Source organism: Tupaia chinensis, unplaced genomic scaffold, assembly GCF_000334495.1.
Source record: "Tupaia chinensis unplaced genomic scaffold, TupChi_1.0 Scaffold000384_1, whole genome shotgun sequence".
Taxonomy (NCBI): Eukaryota; Metazoa; Chordata; class Mammalia; order Scandentia; family Tupaiidae; genus Tupaia; species Tupaia belangeri.
The window spans coordinates 52,050-74,498 of NW_006159886.1; the positions used below are offsets into that span (position 1 = coordinate 52,050).

The following is a 22,449-nucleotide window of genomic DNA, read 5'->3' on the forward strand; positions in this document are numbered from 1 at the left end:
CCTGTGAATAACCACCTGTGGGCCTGAGGAACTTCTCTCTTAAAGTGCTCTCTTAAATCATTAGTTTGCTTTGCAAAGAAGGGGACCCTCTGGCCGAGGTCATCTCACAAGCCCAGCTTGAGTTGGAATAATAGTGAAAGGAGGGCCAGCCCATGGCTGGCTAAAGGAGCCATGGTTAAGGGAGCTGGATCTCACATGGCCAACCCCGGTTCAAATCCTGGGACTGGCCCTGTGGAAAACACACTGGGAGGATGTGCATGCGTGGATGTGCCTAAAGGTCCCTTGAAGATGGAGAAATGAAAGGTTTGCAGTGTGACCACACCCTACTAGGGGGTGCTTTCTCCCTAGGGCTCCCTCTCTCTGTCTCTGACAAGTATTCCTGTCCTCTAGCAATGTTTTAAAGATAAAAGGATTTACCAGTGCAGAGTGCCTCTCATGCCTTATCTCTGGTCTAGTCCTCAGAAATGGGAAGCCCCTTCAGGAAGAAGAGGAAGAGACTCAAAAGGTGTTTTTGGTTTTATTTGAGAGAGAGATTTTTGCTATAGGGCATATGCACTTACTGGAAAGACAGAGAAAGACAGAGACACAAAGCAAGAAATCACTGCCCCTCCAAGGGGGGATGGCCATACCGCAATCCTTTCTTCTCTATTCTTCTCTTAGGATTGTAGGCACCCACATGCACACATCTAGTGTGTTTCAAGCTTCCTGGTCTGGGATTTGAACCATGGTCGACCCCTTGGGAGTCCAGCACCTTAACCACTGTGCCGCCTGCTGGCCCTCAAAGGGTGTTTTTAATGTATAAGTTATACGCACTTGTCCTTTGGGGCCAGTGAAAATATATAACCTGGCCGCCGAAACAGTGGGGCTAGTAGACCCTTAAAGTGGGGCACCTTCTTTGCAAGCAGCACGCAGCATCATGCCATGCCTCGGGGTGACCAGGGGAATCAGTTGAGTGTGATGGCCCCAGCCCCTGCTAGCCTTTGGAAGGCCATGGTCCTAGGACACAGGCAGACCCTTGAGCTGACCCCTCTGGAATGCAGTGCAGGGCAGGCCTGGAGGAGGAAGAGGGAGAGGAGGCTGAGCTCAGCCCTCAGATGGGGGAAATAGCCGAGGTGTGGACAGGGGTATGAGTGAGTGAGTGACGAGACAGCGAATGGCAGCCGGCCCTCTCCCTCTTCTCTTTCCTTCTAGATGCAGAACCAAATTTGCAATCAGGTCTGCCCGGGCGCCACCCCCCATGCCTTACAGGTTTGTCCCTCCCACTGTCCTGTTGGCCCACATCCGGTCCTGGTGTTGTCCCCATCCTCGCTGCTGTGCTGAGTGTAGGAGAGGCTGGTGGTCACCCCTGTTGGCCAACCACGGGGACAGGAGGCTCAGGACGCGCTGCCTGTCAGTCCCTAGGGCTGCTGTACGCAGTGCCACAGAGCAGGGAGCTCAGACGACAGAAATCTGCCTCTCACAGTCCTGGAGCCTGGACATCAACAATCGGGGACAGCAGGGTTGGGGTCTCCTGAGGCCTCTCTTCTGGGCTCGTGGATGGCATCTGCTCCCTGAGCCTCCCATGGTCACTGCTCCATGCGTGTCTGTTCACCTCTCCTCTAATAAGAACACCAGTCCTACTGGGCCAGGGCCCACCTCGTGACCCCATTTTCTGCTATCTCTTTAAAAGACCCTGTCTCCAGGCACAGTGCAGGAATTGTGGGGGAGGGACACAATCTGCCCTCTTACCGGCACCTCCCAGGCTGCTGGCCTCCACTGCAGCGGGTGTGGACTGCTGAGATGGGCTGGACGGAATTATGAGGCCGGGTGGGCCAGAGGAAAGGTTCCGCTTAGAACACGAGAGGAGACAGCAGTAGCAGCAGATGGGGAGCGTCGAGGAGGACAGAGAGGATGCGGGGGCTGTGGGGAGGAGGAGGCCTTGGTTCCTGAACGCTTGGGGAGGCCCTAGGGAGATGGGCTCCTCTCAGACAGGGTGAGTAGGAGGCGTGGGAAAGCCAGGCAGGGGTGGCGGCTGGGCCAGGAGAGGGTGCCTGGCGCCGCCTAGTGGAGGGGGCCCTGTCCTGCAGTGGGTTGGATGCCAAGTACAGCAAGTGGGGTGGGTGCTGCAGAGGTCGGCTGCCTTCCACGTTTGTGAGAGATGGGAGCAAGTACTCCTGATGCCAAAGGGGTGTAGGGGTGGGGAGGGCAGAGCAGTGGGGTCCAGCCAGTCTTTAGGGTGACAGAGACTGTCCCACATCTGACAACCAGGAGTGGTCCCCACGGAGGTCTAGGCAGGTGGAACATGCTGGGTGGAAAGCGATTCATCCGAGCACCTAGGTTGTGGGTGAGAGGCCTTTGCCTGGACGCAGGCAAACATGCATTGCTCTCTCATCCCAAGAAGCAGATCGGCCCGCGACTGGGGGCTCGTGCTCGTCGCAGGATGTCCAGCTAGTGGCCGTGGGGTGCTGCTTTGCGTGTCTCCCACACTGTGTCTGTCTGATGACAGCTTTCCAGTGTTCATCAAGCCTCTGTGTTTAGTCTAAGGATTCTCCAACCCGCAGCGAAGAAAATTAAAAGCAGACCTCGTGAGCTGGCACTCCAGCTGACGCAGGACCTGCAGCTGTTGGTGCTGTCTCCAGCCTCCCCTCTCTCCTCCTTGTCCAGGAAACCCGGACTTCCTCAGAAAGCATCATCTCTGTCCCCGCTTCCAGCACCTCGGGGTCTCCGAGCCGCGTAATTTATGTGAGTCTGGTCTTCCTCTGGAAAGCAAGCATGGCAGACAGTAAGGGGGCGGGGGTCGGGGCCACTGGTGAGCCAGCCCCTCACCGCTTGAGAGGCTGCTGAGGCGTGTCGGCTGGGGTGTCAGCCATCGGGTCGGCGTTCTCCTCTGGAGAGGTCGGTGTGGACCTTATGAAACGTGCATGCATCTGTCTGCCGTGCTGGTCCCCTGTCGGGTCGGCGTTCTCCTCTGGAGAGGAGGTCGGTGTGGACCTTATGAAATGTGCATGCATCTGTCTGCCGTGCTGGTCCCCTGGGAGCACAGCCCCAATGACCTGGTGGCAGAGCACGAAGCGGTGCGCACAAACAGCATCACATCGATGGCTGACAGGACTTGCCCAGCCCCTAGTGGGATTGGGGGAAGATGCATACTACGTGATCCCATTGTATTAAAGAACGTGTGCATGCATGCATGCCCGTGTGTGCGTGTGCATCAAGTATGACAGAGACAGGAAATATTGACACAAGTTAACAGCAATTTCTGCCGGCTAGTAGGGTTAGAGATGGGGGATTATTATTATCTGCCAATGTTACTTGTTTAAGTACCAACATGCGTCATCTGGGAAGAGCCCTGAAGTGCAAGGTGAGGGCCATGTGCCTGGGCTCCTGAGCCAGGTGTAGGCTCAGCACAGCCAGTGACCTGCAGCGAAGGCTCTTCTCCCATTCCCCCGACACCGCCAAGCCTGAGTCAGGTGTCCCCTGCAGCACAGTGGGGATTGGGTTAGCTACCCTCTGCACTTCTTTCAGCCCTCCATTCTCACGACAGTTGGGCGCAGGGTCATTCTGACCTTAATCCGGACAAGTGTTGTAGTCCGTGGGTTAATGCGAGCTGTCACTGGCCTGGAAGGTGACTAGCACTATGGCCCTTCGGGATGCACACCTGAGGCCTAGAATGGTAGTGCAAAGTCACCAGGACAGCTGTGTGCCCTTGGCCAGGCATCGCCCTCTCTGAACCTCTGGAAGATCACCTGTAAGATGGAGAGACCCCAACCTGCTGTCCAGGGCTCATGGAGGGAGTATTGGGCGTGAGATTCTCAGCCCAGAGGAAGGCCCCAGGAATCTGCTTCTGCCATTACTCTCACCGCTGACCGGGCTGGTGTGCTGGAGCTGCCGCAGTGAAGGGCTGTAGATGGCAGAGGTGGCGTTGGGAGAGCAGATACCAAGGTGAAGGCTGGTCCCTCCTGCGGCCTCTCTCCTTGGCTGGCACGGGGGGACCTTCTCCCCATGTCATCACATGGCCTCCCCTGTGTGTGTGTCTGCACCCTGATTTCTTCTAAGGACATCAGTCGTATTGGATTAGGACCTATGCGACGGACTCACTGGGGTCGGGACTTCAACATATGAATTTGGGGGAGATGGGATTCAGCTGATAATACCATCATCGTCATTTTGAATAATAATCTTCACGACTGCTATTTAAATATGAAGTTTGCAAAGAGCTTAGCACAGGGCCTGGCACTTGGCGAGCGTTCAGTAGATGGTAGCCGCTGTGCTGGCCGTGAGTGTGACATGGGGACACAGGAATGTGGTGGTGAGGTGTACACTGGCGTGGTGACAGTGCAGTGATGGCACAATAACTGCTCATTAACACCAGCTACTACTTTTTGAACAAACTGGCATTGGTTGAGAGCCTGGGTTCTAGTGACCATGTGACCATGCAGTGAGAAGAGCCTCTTTGTCATGGCATTACTTTTAAGGCCTTGTCAACAGTAATAACAGAGCTGGGCTTTGAACCCAGGGACCACATGCTTGGGCTTTTTCCAGGGAACTCCACTGATCAGTGCTGAAAACAGCTATGGAGGATTCTTTCTTCTTCCTTTAGGCAGTTAAAAGCACAGCAGAGCGCCAAGACCTACAGTGGGCCCTGGGAACGCAGCAGGCCAGACAGCCTCCCTGTGCACAGGGCCCTTCTGTCCATGGGTGGGACTGGGGCAGAGGCCGCAGACGCCACGTACTCGTTTCAGGTACATGCACACACACTCACACATGCCAAGAAATAACGCAGGACGTCAGAGGAAGGAGCTTGCCTGGCAGCTGCAGTGCTTCCGACTGGTGAGGGCAGCTCACCCAGTGCACTGGGTCTCGGACAGACGTCCTGCTCAGAAGGCTCAGGACAAATCAGTTGAATCCAGTCTCCTGAGTCCAAACTTCAGTTCTTAGATTGACACAGTGGAGAATGCCAGAGTGGCAGGTCTGGCCCTCAGTGCTGCCCAGCAGTGTGGGCATCACCACAGCCACATCAGCGAGGCTCAGAGAGGCACACAGCCTTGTATGTGCTGCATGGCCTCTACTGAACAGAGCCACCATCCAAGGACACACATCTCCTCCAGAGGCCAGAGCCCCCTGGCTCTCTCGCAAGTCAGGGCTGGTGTGGCTTGCAGTCAGCAGTGCCCACCCTCGACTTCTTTCCCCAGGAGAGCTGACCTGATGCAGCACTCTGCCCCGCTGGTAATGGCTGCTAGCCGCTCTGCACCTGACCCTGCGCTCAGTGCTGTGCACACCCATGGCCACGGAGGCGAGCCCATTTCGTGCCCACCTCAGGGTGCTTTCCTGGACACCAGCCTCCTGGCAGCCCCGGCTGTGGAATGGTGAATGTCAGAGGCAGTGTCTCCTTCTTTCCTTCCACCCAGTCCAGAAAACGTTGGCCCTCCAAACACCCAGTGTGCAGGGATGGGACAGATGTTGTCCAGTGGGCTGTGAGTCCCTGCTGCTCAGAGGCCCTGCCTTGTCCATCTTAGTGTCAGAAGTAAAATGCACACATAGTAGGGGCTTTTTAAATGACCTCTTTTACTGCCTTTTTCCCTTGGTACAAAAGTAACTCACAGTTGCTCTACACAAGCAGCCATCAGCACAAAAGAGAAAATGAAAGTCGTTTATCATCCTGCCACCGGAGTTGCCTCTGCTCGTGGTGTGGAGTGCACCTTTTAGGTGTCTTTTCTGCATGTGTGCGATTATTTTTAATAGTGTAAGGTCACAATGAACATTCTGTTTGTGACTTTTTTTTTTCTTTTTTGCCATGGCAAGAAAGCGGTGAGTCGGCATAGTATAAAAGCAGTTTTATTACATTATACATCATTACTGACGGGATTACATTGTAATTATAATGTTGTATGCAGTCACCTTGTTATTTATTATGCTGGATGAAGTATGGGGAATAAGAAAAGGGGCTAAAAAAGAAAAAGAAAGCAAGGAGGAAGAAAACCAAAAGATAGAGCACTGGCATGTCTACATACCCTAGTGGCCTTCAGAAAAAGAAAGCAAGGAGAAAGAAAACCAAAAGATAAAACACTGGCATGTCTACATACCCTAGTGGCCTTCCACCAGTTAGACAGCGTAGGCCATTGTCACAGCAGCTGCCTGGGACTTGGGGTGGGAGAGCAGGCATCTGTAAGGCCACTGAGCAACCTGTCCGAGGTCATTCTGATCTGCAGGCTTGTGGCACTGAGAGGCTGCCCTCTGATCGATACTATCGGGCTGGCTTCTTCAGGGAAGCCCGAGGACTAACCCAGAGCAGGGAGACCTCCTGGCCCCGCGTGGCTGAGCTGAGATGCTGGCTGTAGTTCCAGGGAGAGGAAAGGTGGGGAAGGGAGGGTGCAGCCTCCACAGTGACCTGCGAAATGCAGGCCTCTCCAGGAACTCACTGAGAGAACAAGACCCAGAGACTTCACCTGACTTTAGCTCAGTTAATTTGCATTCAATTCTGCAGGCTTGGAGTGAGGGCGAGGAACTCAGTGATGAATCCTGGAGAAGGGATTGCAGCCTGGCCATCCTGGGGGTGGGAGGGTCACTGTCTCTGTATCTCTCTCTCTCTGGTGAGTGTATGTGCACTATAGCAAAATTATTTGAAAAAAAAAAAAAAAGAGGAAAAGGAGGGAAGGAAGTAGGGTGTGTCCTGGAGAGGGAACGGCATATGCAAACCCGCGGTTCTGAGTGAGAGGAGTTGTAAGTAGATCAAGGTGGTAAATAGCATGGAATGGAGTGAGCAGGAGACCAGGACAAACAAGGACCACCCCCCATACACACACACACATGCACACACACATGCACAAGGCCTCAGGTCCGACATCCCTGAAGGCAGAGGGCACCAGTGAGAACTATGCCAGGGGACTGGCCGTCAGGGTTACAGATGGCAGGCTCAGGTTTTGATCCCAGGTCTTTTGAACACTCCAAAGAGGACATCCAGAGGTCCGAGACACCAGAGCTCTATAAGTAAATGTCCTGTCAGGGTTCACCCCGAGGCTCAACTTCTTGAGAGAGCCCTGAGTCTGGTGGTCAGGGAAGGCTTTCTGGAAGAGGTGGGATGGCGGCTGCTGGACCCCAGAGAACACAGCAAAATTGGAGTGGAGGCTGCGACTGTGACCCACAGCCTGCAAACTTGTGGTGTCAAGAGTGAGAGCATGGCTGAAGGAGTCCCTGCAGGAGAGCAGGCTGCTGTAACTAAGTGTGGGCAATAAGACCAGAGCCAGAAAGTGCCCCAGGCAGCCCCCCAGGAGTTCCCAGAGCCAGGGAGAAGGGGCGAGGCCCGGACAGCAGAGCTAACCTGCAAGCGAGGGGATGAAGCCGGGAAGGCAGGGTCTCAGAGCCCTCACCTGAGCAGGTGTTTGTTCAGCCAGCATGAGGGAGCAGCCTCTGCGGGCCAGGGGCGATCCTAGACCCCACTGAAAGGTCATATCCCAGCTGCCAGTTGAAGGTCAGGCACTTGGCTGCGGTATTGTAAGTGCTCAGTGCTCAGCGTGTGTGCATACAGTGTGTGTGTGTGCTGTATGCGGCCGTGTGGACATGGGTGTACTTCCTGTGGTGAGGCAACTACATGTGCATGTGTGGGTACATGCTTACACAGGTTGTGGGAGCAAGTCTGGGAGTGCCAGTGTTGTGACGGTGTGTGGAAGTGTGTTGTAAGTGTGTACGGGCAGCCGTGTGTGGGCATGGGCATGACTGCCCTGGTGTTGGGGTATAGGAGCATGAGTGTGCATACATGCGTGCACTAGTGTTTGGGTGTGGAGAGATGTGAGGGTGAAGTGTCTATATCTCCACCGTCTCAGGTAGGCATATTCTCTATGTGTGAATATATATGTGCATGCATAAATGTGTACACTGTGCATGCACTTGCATGCGTGTGTGCCTGTGTGGGCGTGGGTGTGGATGTGTGTGCATACATGCATGTCATGCGTGTGGTACATGTGTGTGTGCTATGTGTTAGGCCATAGACAGTCCTGTGATCTAGGCCTCGTGACAGGCACAGCGTCTTCAGTCCTGGAGCCATTCTTTGCAATCATTTCCCCAACTTTGTAGAGAAGGAAACTGAGAGTAACAGAGGAGAGGCTTCCTCAAGGCCACGCGGCTCTGCTGGCTGCGGGCCCCACGCTGGCCTGCTCTGGAGCCCGTCCCCTCTGGTCAGGAGCTGGGAGCACTCAGCCTGCACCACGGCACCCTGTGACTCCTGCTGCCCGCCTCCCCTGTAGCCACGGCTGCCCCTGGCTCTGGAGCGGCTGCTCTCCGGGATGTGGGTCTCACCATGTCCTCGTCTGCTTTCTCTCCTCTCAGGCCAAGCTCGGCGATGAGATCCTGGACTACCGGGACCTGGCCGCGCTGCCCAAAAACAAGGCAATCTACAACATCGACCGCCCCGACATGATCTCCTACTCCCCCTACATCAGCCACTCCACAGGGGACAGGCAGAGCTATGGCGAGGTACGGTCCCCGTCCTGTGTGGCCTGGACACCCCACCCCCACGAGGACGGTCTGGAGGGTGACGTCCCAGTGTGTCCCCCCTGCTCAGAGCCTACTTCTGGCCTCTCTGCTCCTCCACACAGCCTTCGCTGTGCTCTCCAGACAGCCTGCGCCTCCTTCTCAGCAGCTGCGGGTCTGCTCAGGCCCCCGACAGCCCCCTCCCTGGAGGAGCAGGTCTTGAAAATCCTTGTTAAATAGAGCAGGAAGCAGGAAGTGAGCTGGTTTTTAGGAGAAAATGATAAAAGGAAATGGAGTATCTCTTCATTTTCGCTTCTTTTTTTTAATCGTGAGAGGAGTACACTGCCAGAGAGAGAGAGAGAGAGAGAGAGAGAGCACCCCTCCACCCGCGGGGTGCAGTCACGTTGCAATCCCTTTTCCCCAGTTACTCCATCTCATCAGGATTTGAGCACACATGTACATGCACCTGGCTTGTCAAAGCTGCCAGGGCTGGGATTTGAACCACAGTCAGCCATATGGATCTGGCTCCCAATGCACAGTGCTTAACCATTGTGCTACAGGGCTAGCCCCTCTCTCAATTTTCTTAAGTCTTAGATTATTTCCATAATACACCAAATTTATCCTGTTCCTATCCTAGCCACATGCCGCCCAGGCTGCGGTGTGCCCTTCTGTCCCTGAATCCCCTGAGCCAGTCCCACCCACCTAGCTGCAGCACAAAGTATTTCTGTCACGGCGACCCTGTGCACAATGCCCGTATTACTCAGGGACTTCATACTCAGGCCTGCTCTTCTCCACGTAATGGGGAGCTCACCGTTTGGCTTTCTTTTGTAGCTTTGTGATTTCGGTGTGAGTGGCTGCCCGGACAGGAAAAGCCGTGTTTGTCAGGCTGTGGGCCTGAGGGCATGTGCTGTTTGCGTGGGGGTCCAGGCATGGGTGCTTACCTAGGGTAGGACAACTTGGCCTTTTCCAACTCGTTTCCCTTGGGCCTTCTCATCTGGGGACTCCAGCAAGGCTTTTGGGGACCCGAGGCTGAGACTCCAGGTGTGCCACGCTTGATCTGGGTGACAAGGGGTTTGAGTCACAGCTGCCAACATGGAGCTCAAGGGCCATGCGGGGAGGGTGGAAGAGCTCTAGGGGGGGGTCAGGTGTCCCTCCGGGCTAGCTTCTGCCCCTGCAGGTAAACAGGGACCTGAGGACGGGTACCTGTGGAAGGCTGGTGGGAGGACAGGGCATCCCACCTGCAGCTACCCGTCAGCTGCCTGGGCCAGGCGTGGGTTTCATCATCCAGCCCTGGTCAGAGCCAAGCCCAGCACTGGAGAGTCAGTGAGGCCAAGCGGCTCGGCTGTCTCTCCAGGCAGTAAGCAGCAGAGCCCAGACCTAAATCCAGGCCTTTTTAACCCCCAAAGAACACAGGCTGGCTGTTTTCTTAGCTCTTCTTCATGCTTTCTCTAAGATGCAGGATTAAGTCTAGAGACTGAATTCGAGGCTCTGCTCTATCCCTCCCAGTCCTGGGATGTCAGGCGTCCCCTTTCTGACTTGAGCTCATGTACCCCACATGAGCTCAGGGAAGCCATGCAGCAAGGGCCTTGCAGCAGAGGGTCATGTGCATGCAGAGGTGATGTGCGTGGCTGTGGCCATTGTCACCCTCCACCCTGCTCCCACGGGTCACACGTGCCAGAAAGCACATGGACAGAGCACGGCATCGAGTGGCACATGAGCACAGGGTGCTTCGCCGTCTTCTCTGAGATTTCTCACAGCCCCCTGAGGCCACACGCCTCCATGGCAGGCCTGGTGGGAGCCGTGCCTGGTTCCTGACCCAAGGACCTGTCTGGGATCATCAAGGGGGCAGAGGAGTGGTGGGAAGTGGAGGGCTTGGGGTTGCTTGTCTGCTCCAAAGCAGGCACCTGGCTGGGGAGGCTGGTCAGTCATTCCCCAAGTCCCCCATGTCCCCACCGGCAGAGCCAGGCCTAACCCTGAACCGAGAGGCTCCAAATCACCCTCTCTCTGCTGGGCCCCTTCCTTCTTTTCCAGAGGAAACCAGGGCGATACACTCACAGGCTGCTGCAGCCCATGCCCCGAACCAACAGGCTTCCTCTTGGAAAATTACGTCTTCACGGGAAAGATCAGGGCCCGGAGGACAGGCCAGGATGGGGATAAGTCCTGCCTGGCCTCATCGGCATAATATTAGTTTCCTGGGAACCTCTTCTTTTCTGCAAGCCATTGACCAGATTTCTCCAAAAAGAAGGCTTTAGAGTCCCCGTTTTGTGTCTCGTGGTGGGGTTCTTTGCCTGTTTGAAGGGTCGGGGCCCACCGTGTGACTGTCTACACCCTGTGGCACCCACCAATTACTAAACTGTCCCCTACCCCAACGTCCCCGCCGATTGCTGCGGCACTAACAGGCCACTTTGTGTGTTGTATCCACAGTCGCCTCAGTTGCTCTCGCCCACGCCGACTGAGGTAACCACCCGCCGTCCTACCTGCCTCCCGTTTGCTCACGGTGCTGCCGCGGGTTATAAAGATAACCACCCAGCGGCCCTCAGCAAGGGCCTTGGCCGCTCGGGGGTCCTCCTTGGTGCTGGTTATCTTTATAATCGTGTCTCATCTGCATGCTCCCCTCCTGTGTCTGCTGGCCCCCAGGTGTGGGTGCTGGCCCCCAGGTGTCCCCTGAGCAGATTGTGTCTGGGTCATGGGAGAAAGATTCAGGAGTCTGGGTTGGTCTGGGTCCATGCATGCCCCTCTGAGCAAGGTCTGTGGGAAACGCCCGGGCCTCCCAGACAAGCACTCTGAGTGTCCCTATCAAGTAGCCTTCATTATTAGCAGTCTAGTTTGGGTTTTCCCTTGTTTCTTAAACTTGGTGAAATCGGGAGCTGCCTTTTTGTTTTCTTTTTAGGTTTTGCCATAGAGCGCATGCACTTAACAGAGAGAGACAGAGAGAGGGAACGTGAGAAATCAGCCCCCAGGGGAGACAGCCACGCTGCCATCCCTTCTCCATCTGCTTGCACGCACACATGCACTTGGCATGATTTTCAAGCCTCCAGGTCCAGACCGCCCTGTGGGAATCTAGTGCCTTAACCACCACTCTCCTGGCCCCGTAGCTGTCCTCTAAGCTGTCCCTTCTCTGGTCCGTACAAGGCCAGGCAGGCCGTTGCAGCCTGAAGAACGGTGACAGCAGCTGCACCCGAGCGTGCTCTCGGCACTCACTGCTGCTGTGAGCGTCGGGTACGCACGAATTCATTCGCCCCACGATGGCCCTCGGAGTGAAATCCTGTGGTTTTCCTGCAGTAAACTCATGCACAGGAACTTAAATAACCTTTCTGGACTCGGAAGCCATAGAAAGGGGCAAAGAGAGTTCCAGCCCGGCCACTGGCTCAGAGCCCGTGCTCACCCCTGCAGGTGCCCACTGCCGAGAAGCCGTGCACTGGCTGTCAGTATCATGGGCGCTCCTGAAGCGACTGGATTAGTGATCCCTACACACGGGTGACTTTGGCCATCCAGGCTTGGCACCGGGCATTCTGGCATCACCTCATTTACCTCCACAGGGAACCCACAAGGGAAGGAGGTGGCCTCCACCCATAGATGAGATTAAGATGAGGCTCTTAGTAAAAGCCTGGTTTCCTTGCAAAGCCTACTCTCGAGCTGTGAGCCCTTCCCCCGAAGCTGGACAGACAAGTGCACACGTACTGGTCAGGGAGGTGCCACAGCCGTGCCAGCATGCACAGGTCTGGAGGTGGCCACTGTGTCCCCAGGATCGGCTTGCTTCCTGCCCACCCCATCCCACCCACCTCCCGAGCTGGATTTCCCAGTTCAGTCCTCAGGAGTGGTTCCAAAGAGCTCGGCTCCTTCTCCTGCAGGCCAAGGCCCTCCCCTTGCTCCTTACACCTCAGAGAACCAGCATCTTCTGCAGCCTCCCCTGCCCAGTTTCTCCCCTTGACTCAAGCTCTGCCCTTAGAAATAGTGCTGGGGACCAGTGGGAAGAACATGGCCCTCTTTTGGCCCTGATGATGCTGTTCTGTTGGGAAGAACTTGCCCTGCCACAGAACCAGTAAGATTTGGGCAGCAAACCCTTGGGCCCAGGGATGTGACAACCAAAGGCTCACATTAAACTTGTAACCCCACAGGCAGCTGGCGAGCCCTGTGTGCGGGCTGGGTGGGGAGACAGGGCACCTGGAAGGTGTACATCAGGTGTCAGGGCTGCTCAGAGGATGCCCAGAGGTAGAGAGGAGACAGAGGGCTCTCCTGGCCCAGGAGGGAGAGTGCCATGGCTGTGGGGTGGGCTAGCCCTGGAAGAGCCCAGGGGGAAGCACAGGTAGGAGTGTGACAGGAGGGCTGGCCTGAGACAGCATGGAGGGGTGCACAAGGCAGGCTGCAGGCCCCTTAGGAGTGGACGGACAGTTCAGACAGGTCAGGGAGTCATGAAGGCAGGCCAGGACTCCCCCTGCTTATGCCCAGCACTGACCTGGGAGGCAAAGCAGCAGTGTCCCCGCACAGCAGGACCCTGGACTGGTCTTAGGTGCCAAGCTGAGGAGGCTGGGCAGCCTGCCCCCCTTCATGCCATGCTGCTCTGCCATCTCATGCCACCTGCCACCACTCGACCCGCACCAGACAGTTGCCCATCCCTGCTTGGTCGCGGTCTCTGCTGTCAGTGCTGCAGGTCTGACTCAGCTGGGCCTACCTCCCCATGTACCTCCAGAGCTAGAGTCCTCGATCACACACAGGGCACTCCTGCCAGGACTGGGAGTCCCAGTGGTCCTCACTGTGCTTCGGGGAGCCCTGGGTGCTGGGAAGTGTCAGGAGGGAGGGGAACTGGAGAGTGAAGGTGGAACCAGGTTCTTCTCCCGCCTCTGTGAAGCCTCAGCCGGTAGGAGGGGCAGACAGAAAGAGGAGACAGGTACCTGGTGGGTACAGGGACCATGCTCAGGTCAAAGGGCATGTTGGCACCGTGCCCACTCCTGCTGGCTCTTCAGGTGTGTCCTGGCAGATGCGAGGGGTTCATCCTGGGGCCACGTTGAGTCAGCCGCTTGTGTTGGAGGGCACTGCCACGTGGGAGGGCAGGCAGGTGGGCAAGGGGTGGGCAGTGCTCTCAGCTCACAAGCTGTGTCCTCTCTCCCAGGGAGACCAGGACGACAGGTCCTACAAGCAGTGCCGGACCTCCAGCCCGAGCTCCACTGGCTCCGTCAGCCTCGGACGCTACACCCCCACTTCACGGTCACCCCAGCACTACAGCCGTCCAGGTACTTAGCCCTGGGGTCCCTGGGACACTTCCTTCTCCTTGCTTTTCCTCTTGTAGAGTGACCTGTTTCTTAAGCCACTAGAAACACAGAGAGGCTGGGACTGCAGTGGTGGGAGGTGGAGGGAGAGAAGTCCTCGTGTCGGGGTGGGGAGGGAAGTTGCAGAGGCAGCTGCCTTCCCTGTGGCTGGAGGAGCCATCCTGGGAGGCGAGCATCCTGGGACGCACACTCTGAGCACCGGGACTCCAGCTAAGGTCTCAGCAGTGAGGGATGTGGGGACATAAACAGCACAAATGGTCGAGATCAGACAGCCGGTTCCCAGCTCCTGTGCGTCTGGGGAGACTCAAGCTGGGCAGCAGTCAGAAAACGAAGCCAGCATATCTATGAACACCTCACCTGTTGCTGTGTGGGTCACCCCAGGGAGAGGGAGGAGGGAGGCTACCACCAGGCCCTCCCCAGCAAGTAGAGAGCCCTGTGGAGGGTCCTCCCTGCCAACGGTTCACTTCATTCTCCGCCTGGCGCCCGGCTGCGAATCGCTCTCCCTTAGCTTTGGAGCTCCTTAACCCACTACGTGCGTCAAAGCCACAGGGACACAGCCTTTTTGAGGGCTTTTTTCCAAGCTACTTCCTTCTTGGCCAGCTGCTGTATGACCCCACTCTCACATCCATGGACCACAGCTCTCCTCTGGCGGTTTTGAAAGATCAAAACTCATTCATTTGCAAAGTTGTCTTCACTGACTCCTTGTAATGTGTCTGGTCCGTCCTGCTCGATGAACGGTGAGCAAGTGAGAGGTGGAGTAAATGAGTGAGTGAGTGAATAGAGTGGATGAATGAGTGAGTAGGCGAGTGGGTGAAGGGATGAGCAGGCGGATGAGAACGAGTGAGCGAGCGGGCGAGCAGGTGAGGCTGCCAATCAGCGGACGAAGGGCAGTGACTACTGAGCCTTCTCCGAAGGACCCTGGCTGGCTCCACCAGCACATTACAAGGATGGCCCAGGCTGGGTGGCTACGCGTGGCCCCGTGGTAAGCCCAGAGAGCCGGCTGGCATCTTGGCTGGTAAGGCCAGGGGAGGTGCCTGGTGACCTCGGGCTGGCTGCTCTCTATCTGGGTCCTTGATCCCCAAAAGACCCTCAGAATGGAGTGGCAGACATGACTCTGGGGCCCATCCCACCCTCAGAGGCCCCAGCCAGAGGCTCCAGCCCAGCAGCCCTGGGGGCCACCATCTTGTCCTCTGAGGTCTGTGTTCCCTCACTCCATACCTAGAGGACAGTGACCTGAAGCATATCCATGACCCCCTTCAGGTGCCTCAAAAAGGTGTCCATCCTCAAGAGAGGAAACCAAAATGTTCCTAGCAGAGTGGGGACTAGGAATATTTTGTGGCTTTGTGGCCGGGCCGGCGAGCCCAGGTTGACTCTGACCTGCTCTCTGTTGCCCCGTAGCTGGTACTGTGAGTGTTGGTACCAGTAGCTGCCTCTCCCTGTCCCAACACCCAAGCCCTACATCCGTGTTCAGACATCATTACATCCCCTACTTCCGAGGTAAGGCACGCAGTGCTGTAGCTGTGGGGTGCTCGCTGTCCGTGTCCGCCGCATGGCTTCCTGGAGCCCCGTGTCTCACACCCTGTGCCCTCGCTGTGTGTGTCTTGTCAGTGTGTACGTGTCCCTGGAAGGAAAGTGAGCTGACCTGTTAGGTGCGGAGCAGGTGGAGGGGTGGGCTCGAAAGGCGGCAGCCAGAAGAGAGGAGGATTTGCTGAGGTCTGCCCTCAGGCTTGGCCCTGAGAGCCTTTACTGAGCCGCCGCCCTTGGTTCCTGCGACAGCCCCGCGGCAGGTAGGTGCTGTGAGTGCCAGCTTCCAGGGGCAGCGCTAAGGGGTGAAGGTCTGTAGTTCCCCAGTCCCAGGTCGGTCAGTGGCAGCCTCAGTGCTCCTGATGCAGGGGCAGGTTCACACCCTGTGTGACTCCAACTCCTGACCCTTCTCTGACACAGACCTGCCCGCCATCCACACCCTGCCTGGACACACGACATGCATCCCTGCAGGAAAGGGCCAGTTGGACTGAACAGTGTCCCCCCACATTCCTACACTGGGGCCCTAACCTCCACTGTGACTGTATTTGAAGACAGTCTTTTAACAGATAACTAAGATGAAAGGAGCCCTTAGGATGGGACCCTGCTATGAGAATTGGTCCTCTACAAGGAGAGGAGGAAACCCGAGGACCTCACGCCCTCTTCAAGCACACTCTGAGGAAAAGCCGTGGAGGAGGACAGGCCGGGCAGAACCAGAGAAGAGAGGCCTCACCAAACCAACCCTGGTCCTCAGAACCACCTCCTCACCCCTTCGCAGGCCTGTGCCTGCAGCTCATGGTCTCCCTGAGATGTGTACACAGACTCTCTAGAGGGGAACCAAAGCCTGAGATGGCCAGTGGGGACCTTGTCACCGCACCCACGTGGTCCACAGGAGTTGCATGGCAATGGTGTATTTAAAACCCTAGTGAATCACCTATTTTGGCCGATCACAGGACATTGCCCAAGGAGATGCCACTTGTGCCTTTGCTCAAACGTCAGAAAACCCTGGATGCCTGCCATGGCCCTACTTTAGATGGAGCTGTTACACCTTTGGGGTCCCTGGAAAGTGTGTGGCCGGGGACAAGGATAGGCCAAGGGACATATTCTGTCTTTGCTGCCCTGGCCTCACTCCCCAGAAGCCCCCATGAGCAGCCCCTCATGCAGACCCTGCCACTCTCTCGTCCTCTGCCCCCTTCTGGGTATCCACTCTCTAATTCTTACCACTCCAGGGAAGGAAAGGCCAGAATGGGCCCTGAGCCCAAGGAGGCCCCCGGGCAGCAGCCCTAGGTCTACAGTTCCCTGGTCCCAGGCCAGTCAGTGAGAGCAGCCCCATCCCCAGCCACGTGAGGCCCCAGGAAGGAGGCAGAGGAAAGGTCACCGCTCTCCCTCCTCTGATCCCCTGCAGGACAAAAGAATGCAGAGGCCCTGAGGCCAGCAGGCTGTGTGGTAGCTAAGACATTGAACTCCAACATGGCCAACCGCAGTTGGTATCTTAGACCCAGTGGCTCAAAAGTCATGCCAGGCATGCGTGTGTGCATGCCCAAAATCCCAAGAGGAGAATGGAGGAGAAGGGATTGAAGCATGGCCATCCCCCAGGGGACTATTTCTCACTTTTCTTCTCTCAGTCCTCTCTGGCAAGTGCACACACCCTGTAACAAAAATACCTCAATCAATCAATCAATCAGAATAGAAAGCAGGGGCCCTGACCCTACCCACCGAAGTGTGGCCCAGGAACAGTCCCTGCCAAGGCCCACCCAGGGGTGTCCCCATGGTCAGAGACCCAGCCCTGCGTGACCTGCTCTGGGCCAAGACTGGTATCTTCAGTGCCAGACTCTGCCCTGGTTCCTTCCTGGATCTTTGGTCACCAAGGCCCTTTGTTCAGAAGTCAGACAAAGCCCCTGCCCTCCTCTCTGGTGTCAGACGTGGGAGCCCAGCTCCCAGGGCCCTGCCCCTTCCCAACTTCCATGGCCTCTGTGACCTTGGGCGTACCCAGAATTACCCTGAGAGGCTCAGAGAGATGCGCCTGGCCCAGATCCCAGGGACTTCTACCCCAGGGCCCTCGCGCAGGAGCTAGGCCCACCCTCACTCAGCTCCTGGGCCCGCTCTGAGGCCCCACAGGAGGGAACCTGCCCTTTCTGCAGCCCAGCTTGTGGTCACCATGGCGGCTCTCGGGGGGTGGCAGGTGCTGCACAGCCTGTACACCTGCACGCAGCTCGGTCCTCGTCCTGACAGGCCCTTGCACAGGGCTGCGAGCTGGCCCTGCTTGGCCATCACTTTGGGAACTTCAGAGAGAGCAGAGAGCTCCTGAGGACCGCCGCTGGAGCAGTCTGAGCAACCAGATGAGTCACATAGTACTGGGTCATAAACCAGAGCACAGCGTGCGCACCCACAAGTCCACAGCGTAGTGGGCCAGAGACAAAGGCCCAGGAGAGACAAATCTCCCACGGAGAAGGGTCCCACTTACGCACTACTCGCCCTCAGGGAGGAGGAGCGTCACTGTCACTCCTGGCGGCACCAGCGACTCCCTTCCAGAGAGGACAGCGGGGAGGGAGGAGAGAGGAAGTCAGGGGGCTGGCCACGCGGGGAGGGAGGGGAGAGGAAGTGGGGGCCTGACCACGCGACCTGGCCAGCAAGGCTGCCGTCAGGTCAGCGCTAAGCCCCGTGGACGGGGACGCCCTTCATACGACATGATGAGGACGCACTCCACCTCTGCGGTGCTCCCTCTTAGGTCCCAGAACTCCAGTTGGGTTTTGGGGGATTTCTTTATTTTGAGAAGTTTTTGCTTTAGGGCATGTACCCTTGCCGGAGAGACAGAGTAACAGAAAGTGAGAAATCACCCCCCCGGGGGGATGTCCACGCCACATTCCCTTCTCCTCCATTCTCCTCACAGGATTTTGGGCACACACACACACACACATGCCTGGCATGAGTTTCAAGTCGCCAGGTCTGGGACTCGAACCACAGTTCCACATGGGAGTCCAGCCACATAGCCATTTTGCCATCTGATGGCCCCCAGAACCCCAATATGACCATGAGAAAAGTATCTGACAGGTCGTAGTTGAGGGACAGTCTACAAAACCGGTGTGCCTCCCAACTGCCCAAGTCATCGCGAACGAGGAAAGTCTACGAAACAGTCATAGCCCAGAGGAACCTAAAGACACCTGAGAACGAAATGGCGTTGGTGTCCTGGGGAGACCCCGGAGCTGTCCTGGTGAGGCCCCAGAACAGTAGGGCAGTCGTAAATGCGGGCGAAGCTTACCGAAGTGTGGCATCTAGGCACCACCACAGTGCCCCTGCACCTTGGGGTAGGGTAACTGTGGGGGAACAGGGTAGGAGTACGAGGGGCCTACTGTACTAGCTAAAACTGCCCTAAAATAAAACAGTATGTAAATGTATGGAAGTGAGGAGATGAAGAAGCAGCTGCCTTCCCACGGCCCAGGGGCGCCGCCCACTACCAGGCACTCTCCCAGGACGAGGCTGCTGGAAGGCCCCTCCCAGTAGTCAGAGGCAGTGCCAGAGCCCGTCGGAGGGTCCTGATGCCTCTCCGAAGCCCCTGCACCGCCTGGGCCCCGTATGGTTCCCTCACACTCCTGGCAACGTCAGCGGCCTGGGGTCCAAGCAGGGACCGAGGCAGTCTCACAGGACGCTGGTCCCCTGCCCTCCAGCACAGAAGATGGAAAGATGGTGCCCACCTGTGGGGACATGACGGAGGTCCCAGGGGCACGGTGCTCCGACGGTGCTGAGGGCTGGCCATGCATTTCATTCCTATGAAGCCGCACGAGAATGAGCAGCGTGAGTGCAGAGCAGGGAGAGGTGTGCGCAGGACTGGGTCCTCCTAGAAGGTTTTTCAGAAGAGGCAGAAGCCCTGGGGAGGGTCTGGATCGACAGAAAGCCTTGGGAAGGGCAAACCAGGTGTGGGCGGCAGGAGGAAGGAAAGTCTAGAGAGGGACAGCTGTGTCTCCGGTGGGGACCAAGGTGGCAGAATTCAGTGGCCAGTGCTAGAGGCCCTGGGTGGTGGGTATGACGTGCACCAGGGCCACCATGCTGTGTCCAGCTTTGCTTTGTCTCGGGCCCCTCTGTGCATCTGATGCGAGGCAAGGACCTCCTCGGAGGATCATGTGCACACATACGTAGACTCTTGTTCGTAATTTGGGGGACACTGCTGTAGGCTGGGAACTGGAGGGGCAGGAGTGCTATGAGACCTTCGACTCCTCAGCTATTGGCGTGGGGGGTGGAGAAGAGGCCTGAATTCTAGATGGCAGCAAAGAGGAGCCATTGGAGGCCCCAAGCATGCTTAGCTTAGCTATGGCGTCTTTGGCAAACATCCTTCCACTGATCTGGAGTTCCGCAGCTGAATTTGCCAAAGGCTCTGCTTCTGTCACATTGCTGCCCATGGGGATGGATCTCGTCACAGTCGGCAAAAGATTGACAGCTGTAGTCTCTCTTCCTTGCATGGGGATCTGTTCTCCCTGAGGTGCGGCCTCTGCGACCATGGGAAGATGCAGGAGCCTGCTGACCACTGGGCGCTCCAGAAGGTTCCGTGCTATTCTGGAGGGAGGGAGCTAAGAGGAAAGCAGTTATCTGAAGTCCCATGGGCACTGACAGGCGAGATTAGTGGCCAGGCCCGGCTGGGAGAGAATGCTCAGAGGTGGAGTCAGAGGCCCCCGTGGGGACCTCCTTGGCCCAGCGTGGGCTGCTGGTTGGGGCTCGAACTGAGCCCATCCTTGCTTCTAGGTGCCTTCCTGCTGCACCCAGCTCATCATACCCAGGCAGAGCTCCCTCTGAGCCAGTGTCTCCCACACCTTCCACGGGAGCGCACCTGCAGTCCCGGGCTGGTACACGCACAGGTCCAGCCAGACTCTTGGCCACTGTGGAAGACTTGAGGGTCCAGCTGCTTTGAATGGCTGCAGCTCAAAGGGGATCTTTTAAGTCAAGAGTGCCCCTTTCCCTGACAAAGCCACCATGAATGCCTGGGGGATCCCCTGGGGCCAGTGTGGGGGATGACTTGTGCCTCAGGAGTGTCTTGCTAAAACGGGTTGTGTACCTCGTCATCAGAAGTGTTCGGTACCCATTGCATTCTGTGTATCATACCATTCCCTAAACAGGTGTGTGTGGGGAGACAGGGGAGCTCGCCCAGGTAACCTCGGCTTCTAGGTTTGCGGTTTTGATAATCCAACCTTGGTCGCCAAGCAGAAAGAATGCCTCTGAGCGGGGGAAGAGCCAGGGTCGGGGGTGGTTTCCATTTGCTTTGTTTAGGAATACCGTCCTCTCCTATTCTCCTGTAACTGATAGCATTATACTCAGCGGCTTTCACTTCTTACTAACTTTTCTACTTTAATCCTATCCTGAGTGCCAATTTGTGAATTCTCAACAAACAAACTAACAAACAAAAACCCAGCATCTTTCTATGCAAGGCTAATTAGGAAGGGAAGCTTTGGTTTTGATAAATTTGCAGTTTGCTGGACTCTAGCACTAACCATGGCATGGAATAGCAGATGGATCTGCACCCCCAGGATACCAGGGCTCTGCTGAGGTGGCCCAGGCCCACCACCAGACCAGCTGGGAGCCAGCAAGTCCTCTGCCCTCCGCACAGTTGCTCTTAGCATGGGGCTATTGTTCGTAATTCAATTAAAGGTTGGATTAACAAGTCGCTGGGCCGAGTCTCCAAATGTCAGTGGGCCCGTACTCCCTGGGGCAGAGGGTTTGGACTGCTCCACCAGGTGAGAGAGATGGAGCTGGCTGTGATACGCGTTCCTGCTTGAAATCCTCTACTCTGCTCTTCCTTTCCTGTGTCTGCTGTCCCTGCCCTTCCGTCTGGAGGTAGTGAAAGTGGCCGGAGCACTCCCAGCCTCTCCGTGCTCTCAGACAGCAAGCCTCCCTCCTCCACCTACCAGCAGGCTCCTCGCCACTTCCACGTCCCAGGTAGGCACCCGGCGGGGCACGCCGTCGGCCTTCCTCAGCTGCTGTCACGTGGCCACCACGCCACCCACTGCTCCCCAACTCTGGGATGCTTTTAACATCACGAGAAGGGTGTGCGTCCTTAAATCCGTGTGTGTTTGTTTCTTTCAAAGCCCTGCAAACAGCAGGGAGATGTGATTTCCTGGGAATAGGATGGGGGAAGGGGCTGTCTGCACGGGCTGCACTCAGGTGGCCCTCAGGGGTTTGCTTATGACCCACCCAAGCCTCCATTCTCCCTGTCTACTTCAGAACAGTTTTGGGCGATCCGGAGTGGGGAGGGGGTGCTTAAGCGAGTGTGTGGGGCCTGGGCCTCAGTTTCTCCCAGGGGTCCAGTGCTTTCTGGTGGTTCTAAATCTGGGTGCGTGATTGCTACTGACAAAACAGCAGTGCGGTGGGAGCCTCCACGATGTACGTGCTCACCCTCCTGTTCTCTCCTCTTTTCTTCTTTCTTCTCTCCCAGACACTGGCGTAAAAGACAACATCTATAGGAAACCCCCTATCTACAAACAGCATGGTACGGTTGGACCCTCCCGCTGCTGTGGTTTGCCCCGCATGCCTATCAATACCCGTGTGCTTCTGAATGCCTCCTTCTGCTGTGTGCTGAGTGCAGCGAGGCACCACCAGGGCCCTGCTGTCTGACAGTGCAGATTCCCTGGTGGGCCTCTAGTGGGCCAGGCCCCTTTTCATTGATTACAATGAAGGGTGCTGATGTCTGAGTAAGGACGTGTCTGCGGTACAAGCCCAAGGCTAATGCACAGCAGAGAGGCCTTGGGGTGGGAAATCGTAGCTAAGGGCATGCTTTTGGTGGCTTCCATTGTGCTACTTTGATGGGAGCAGCCATGTTGCCATCAGCCAAGATGGTGAGGGACGGGAGCTTCTCAAACTACCTGGTCCAGGCCTGCTCTTTGGAAAACAGAACAAACCAGAATCAGCCATTTATTTTTTCAGTGTGAATTTAGGTCCAGTGTTTTGAGGATGTCAAACTACCTTGCCTTCAGTTAAAGTGGTTTCTTATATCCGCAAAGAGGGCTGGAGATGTCTAGCGGGAGACGTCTCTCGGTCTTCGGACTCCTTCCTGCAGACTTCACCTCTGCCAACCTGAGCCTACCTGGAACAGGTGTGCACTCAGCAGGTTGACTGGGCCGTGTAGTAGGAACCGAGAGGCTTCAGGCCTTCCTCTGCTTCCCGCAGAGTTTCTGGGCGATTTGGGGTGTGTTGCTTCCCCACACCTGAGCCTCTGTTTTCTCGTCTGCAAAGC

General features: G+C 56.6%; 1 protein-coding gene across 16 annotated transcripts in view; it reads left to right on the forward strand.

The window, feature by feature from the left end:
* ABLIM2 (actin binding LIM protein family member 2) overlaps positions 1–22,449 on the forward strand; it is a 96,459-nt gene that overhangs the window by 27,577 nt on the left and 46,433 nt on the right. For 5 of the 16 annotated variants that reach the window (XM_006153623.3, XM_006153626.3, XM_006153630.3 and 2 more), the window contains exons 4-11: positions 1,192–1,248; positions 2,644–2,721; positions 8,302–8,448; positions 10,870–10,902; positions 13,556–13,676; positions 15,111–15,209; positions 21,054–21,155; positions 21,652–21,705. In XM_006153623.3, the coding sequence (XP_006153685.1) occupies positions 1,192–1,248; positions 2,644–2,721; positions 8,302–8,448; positions 10,870–10,902; positions 13,556–13,676; positions 15,111–15,209; positions 21,054–21,155; positions 21,652–21,705 (691 nt within the window). The remainder of the gene's footprint in view (positions 1–1,191; positions 1,249–2,643; positions 2,722–8,301; positions 8,449–10,869; positions 10,903–13,555; positions 13,677–15,110; positions 15,210–21,053; positions 21,156–21,651; positions 21,706–22,449) is intronic. The other 11 variants (XM_006153633.3, XM_006153635.3, XM_006153632.3 and 8 more) reach the window with 7 other exon arrangements.